General features: G+C 33.3%; 1 protein-coding gene across 2 annotated transcripts; it reads right to left on the reverse strand.

The window, feature by feature from the left end:
- On the reverse strand, positions 2,686-4,955 carry LOC105177791 (death-associated inhibitor of apoptosis 1-like). Of its 2 annotated transcripts, none has more exons than XM_020699319.1 (5): positions 4,553-4,955; positions 4,321-4,440; positions 4,150-4,229; positions 3,192-3,486; positions 2,686-2,991 (listed from the first exon to the last, which is right to left on the reverse strand). In XM_020699319.1, the coding sequence occupies exons 3-5, from the start codon at positions 4,223-4,225 to the stop codon at positions 2,913-2,915; spliced, it is 450 nt and encodes a 149-aa protein (XP_020554978.1). In that variant the 5' UTR covers positions 4,226-4,229; positions 4,321-4,440; positions 4,553-4,955; the 3' UTR covers positions 2,686-2,912. The 2 variants fall into 2 exon arrangements, with proteins under 2 accessions (XP_020554978.1, XP_011099344.1); XM_011101042.2 differs by having other exon boundaries at positions 4,154-4,229; positions 4,553-4,951.

A 5,188-nucleotide genomic window follows, 5' to 3' on the forward strand; every position in this document is an offset into this window, starting at 1 on the left:
CACTGAATACGAACATTTTTGCACGTATCAGTGTTGTAGCTTAATATATTTGAAAACCAAAGGCTAAAATATTAACCAATATCAATATACTTACTGCCTATTGGTAAACCCAAAACTCTCTTGCTGGTAGACCACCAATTGGTTGTTCCAACGTGGCGGGACGACAAGATAATGGATAATGATTGATAGGTTTTATATTTATGCGTTTTAGCGAAGAAAAATTTTCGTCCCAAGTAACATTTCCAAATGTATACTCTATTGTAATCAATGTTTAGGTCCATATCTACATAACTACTATTGATATTAAATTACCATTTTTTTACAAGCATTTCAGCAAAGAATTGATCAGGTCAAATGGTTAAGCTGGATTATTATTTTTCTTGTTTTTATTTGATTTATGTCGAAAGTCGAAATTGTAAAAGTAATTTGGAAACTTGAGATAGACGAACAAATCGTTTAGGCTCGTTGGGTGGTCCTTAAAAAAGACCCTCCTATACCTAAGTTAGTTGGAGTGAGATCGAAGGGAAAATAAAGAATGCTTTGTTGAAATTAATAATAACATACTTTGGTCCGAATCAGCTCTTCGATCTTTATAGAGCCAAATGTTCATACTTGTACAAATTCATGGTGTAATGATCTCGAACTTCCAAATTATATGATAATCATGATCGTAGTTGACGGCCTCTGGATCGAGTCAAACCAGATGCGGACCGAATCAGTTAAAAAACACTTAAATCTTGGTAATGTATTTATATTTTGTCTTTATGGGAGGAATATGCTGATTTTTTTTGTTAGCATTGCTATATATCCCAAACACTACCATTTTACAAACTCTTTTTAGCAAATTTTATTTTATGATCAACCGAACATTGATCGGTTAATGATTGAATTTGGTCGGATCCATAAATGCAGTCCAATTTTAAGAACATCGCTTTTGGTCTTCTGTGCATGTTTAAATAAGGAGAAAATTATTGTTCATACGTACATACTATGTTTCATATGGGGGCCGGGTGAAAAAGTTCTTTCACCCTTAATCATTATTTTGAAATACAAAGTTTTAAATATGCGGTTTCATATATACGTCTAAGCATGTATATTGTGATTGGAGTCGAAAAAAATAAATCAAATTATTCAATACTTCATTAAGATCAATGGATAAAAGCTTGGTGAGTTTGATTCTTTGAATTTATCAAACAAAACTTGAACAAAAGTTTTTTCTTTTGTAAATAAGCTTTAAAATACAATTTCGATCTCGATTCAATTGGTGTGAAATTAATAAGAAATATTTGAAAATAACAAATAAGTGTAACTCAAACCGTATTTAATTAAATTAAAGTTCCTTTGAACTCGATTCGATCAATAATCAAAACAAACGCGAACCCAGTGTTTTAAGTTCATTAATAATTCAAATAAACTTGAATATGGGTGTATCGAAGTCGGCTCAATTATTTATTTATAGTTTTAGTTGTGGTCGGATTCACGTGCCCAAAAAAGAAATATTTGCGTCCAACTTCTTTCTTGTTGGTTTTGACGACTAACTCCGTTTTCTTACTTTCAAATACTCATATGTTCGGTGGATCTTGAATTCATGGCCTCAAATATATGGAACTTCAATCTCAAAGTTAATTACTAAACTAAGACATAACTGGTGATTAAAAAATGCTCCTTAAGAAGACACAAATACACATATTTCTAAATTTGTGAAATGAAAAACAATGGTGTAATAAGGCTAGAGATCAATTACGATGTTGTCTAATAGGGATAGGATTCAATTATTTTGTTAAGACTTTTTGTTGTTTGGATAAACCTAAAAGAAGAAATTACATACTTTATGCCAAATCATAAACCAAATTATAAAGATTGACAAAGTTGGTTTTCCGCTTACCAATGTATCTTTTGGAGAACTGAAATTGTTTTTTCGTCAATTCCAATTTCATAAACCATTTCTTTTAATTTAAATACGCATATCATAAATATTAATTGCCATTCACTATAAAAACAATAAATAATTAATAATGATACAGAATCCACTGACAAATAGTGGCATCAGATGGATCACAAATTCGAGTTCTAAGGGAGGAGTTAAGGAACAAATTTACTCGTAGGACTTCTAGTATTGGTGCCTCATTTGACCATTTGAACTAAGTTTTAAGAGCTACATATAGTAAATTTGACGATTGGAATTAAGTATAATATAAATAAAATTTTAGTGCTATATTCAATAATAAAGTAGCATAATATACATGAATTTATGTTGTAGATCATACATTAAAGCTTGTAAAAGAATATATAAAATTCTAACATATGTTTCCTCAACTCCAGGTTTTAACCAATTTCACGAGCATGTACAGCTTTTATTAACATTCGAAAACAATCAGAGTCTCTTTTTTTTTTTGGTTCTTGGGAACTCCATGGATTTATTTTTTGTTTCCCTCGTTTTCCCTGTAGACAATACTCACCACTGATGTACGCATACATCCCATTTTTTTGTTGTGCAGTGTGGAAGATTCCTAATCAACTTAGATTTAGCTGAATTAAATTAATTATGAAGCAAGTATACTAATGTAATTAGTCTTTTTTTTTATAAACTATATATCAATTAGACGTCAAGTGTATTGTATTCGTCATATAATTAATTTATTTGAGTTAGAATTTCCTGCGCGACGTTCCATATCATGCCAAAAATACTGATGAAAATACCAAATGTAACATAATGTTTTTTAACAACATGAATTTCTTGAATAGGAGAAATACATAGTGATCAACGACTAAATAAAAAAACATACATAGGTAAACGATGCTTCATAAATAACTCGTCTCCGGGCCAATTTCCAGGCCCAGGATGATAGATGTCTCCTTCTAGTGCAACAGCTGGAAGGGACGACAGAAGTTCATAATCCTACGACGTTGTTTCACACAATATGCAACCTCTTTACTTTGTCAATATTCCCTCGGCATATTGGACAGCTCTTGCTTTCCTCGTTGAAAATCCTGCACACGAACATGTTTCACAATTCAGTCCCATTCTCCACACCGCCACTGCTGATTTATTCACTCACAAGTTCTAAGTATAGGAGAATGTACTATCTTTTCCTTGTTGTATGGTAATCATATTTATGTTCCAATAAGTAATTGCGGAAAGCGTAAACCAATCATATGATAAGTGAATAAAGAAGGAACGAGGGTGTCACCTGTGAGCACAAGCGTGGCAGGCAACACAATGGCCACAAGGAATGAAGAAACAGTTCCTCTGGTCATCGTAGCATATCACACATATCGTTCCATCGTACAAGTCCTCACACGAAGAGCTGCTGCCTGATTCTAAGTCCTCTCCACTGGTGCCATAACTAGTGAACACAGCTTCCTCCTTGGACAACAACCTACTATTCTCAGTTGCCCTTGCTGCTTCTCCACCGGCACCGGCCTCTTCCTCGTCGCAGCTCCACATGAGTTTCACGATCAACGCAATCACCATCAAGAATACGGCTGAAGTTTGCCAAAAACAATTGACTCGAATTACAATAATTACGATGTTGAAATTAGCATGCCCATGGAATCAATCAAGTAGCTGTATTGGTTATTTTTTATACAAATTCAGTAATATTTTTGGAATTTACATTGTAATTCTTTTCCACATTTATACAAGGGGCTAAAACTAAAAGCCTGTAAAATAAGTTTATCCGGAAAAAAAAAAAAAGAACAATGGCAATAATTTCGACCCACAAATTTTCATCTACAGTAATTTCTGATAATTTAGACTTTTTGAGTTTTAATCTTATAAATTACACTCAGATGATAAATTTTTCTGATAGTGACAATTTTTTAACTGGGGTTTGTCGACTGAAAATCAGCTCCAGCAAGTCCTCCGAATATCCTACCCACCAAAATTAAATCCTTTCTATTATTATTATTATATTTCTAGTTTTATTTTTTTATCAATTCTTCTGCTTTCGTTCATTACCACAGATTTCCAAGAATTGGGATAAGGGGGAAATATCAATAACTCAAACTCGCTTGATCTACGGACAAAATTCAAATGATTGTATTGCACTAAATACACAAATACGAGTGTACAAAATACTACCATCCATCTCAGAGTATGCTGACGATGATGTATTAATCAAGATTTGTCTGTATACGTATACGTACATACCAGTGAGTCCCGCGTAAATGGCCATACGCATCGCGTATTCGACCACAACATGTCCTTCCCCCAAAACCTCATCGTCCTGCACAATTATCCGGAAATCAATGTATGAAAAATTAACCATAATTATTACTAGTAAATTAAGGATATTAATTAGCTAGCTAGTTTTATACTCTGTGATCAAACGCGAGGGTGACTGGAAATTGGTTGAGCCCACCGGGACTTGCTGTCGACGTCATTATTTATTGTCTTATCGTCTCTCTCCTGATCAACAGTCTGCTCTGATTAAATCTCTGACATAGAGAGGAAAAAAGATAACTAAGAGATAAATGTTTATAATTTATGAAACATGACTATAAAAAAAAAAAAAAAAAAAGAAAGTAAGAATTCAGAGATGAATCATACTCCTTGATCTCCCTTGTTCTCCGACGAAAAAGAAAGAATAAAAAGAAAAGAAGAGAATTTCTTTGATACTCATGGGCTGTATTCAGCTTCCTTCAAACTGTTTGTGATGTTCTGAAAGCTATATTTCTATGTGAGTATCAGAGAGAAATAGCGACGGACAAGAGAAGAAATTATCCGTCGTGAAATGGGTATGCAGAGATTCTTGATGGTGTCGCCCGGCCAGGATGTCAGAGTTGAGAATTGGAGACGGAAGGTTTGCAGAGGCAAATTGAAGAGTGGGTTTCGTGGTTTTGAAACTGTGCGCTGCCCAGTTCGTCTGGTGATGATGATGATGATGATATATATAAAACATATAATACAATGGTGGGCAGGTGCTGTGAGAGTTGGGATCAGGTTCTTCTTTGTGTATTGTATTTTAAAATAGATATTATACTTTTTTAATAGATATGTCGGGTTCTTTTTAACTTTTTTACCATCTCAATGATTGCAAGTAGATTTAACCGAGGTTAGTTTCTTGGAATTTTAATTGCAAATATTTTAAAGTCTACAGAAGATGGTTAAAAATGTACAAGTAGATCTATTTTTAGTATTAGACTATTAAGCAAAAATAATTTCAAAACTCTGTGTAAGTATTTC

The sequence above is a fragment of the Sesamum indicum genome, linkage group LG15, assembly GCF_000512975.1.
Source record: "Sesamum indicum cultivar Zhongzhi No. 13 linkage group LG15, S_indicum_v1.0, whole genome shotgun sequence".
Lineage (NCBI taxonomy): Eukaryota > Viridiplantae > Streptophyta > Magnoliopsida > Lamiales > Pedaliaceae > Sesamum > Sesamum indicum.

Coding starts and splice junctions, on each gene's coding strand:
- LOC105177791 (XM_011101042.2), bottom strand. CDS start 4,386: ATGACGTCGACAGCAAGTCCCGGTGGGCTCAACCAATTTCCAGTCACC. Junction 4,230..4,320: donor CCCTCGCGTTTGATCACAGA/GTATAAAACTAG, acceptor ATAATTGTGCAG/GACGATGAGGTTTTGGGGGA. Junction 2,992..3,191: donor TGCCACGCTTGTGCTCACAG/GTGACACCCTCG, acceptor GTTCGTGTGCAG/GATTTTCAACGAGGAAAGCA.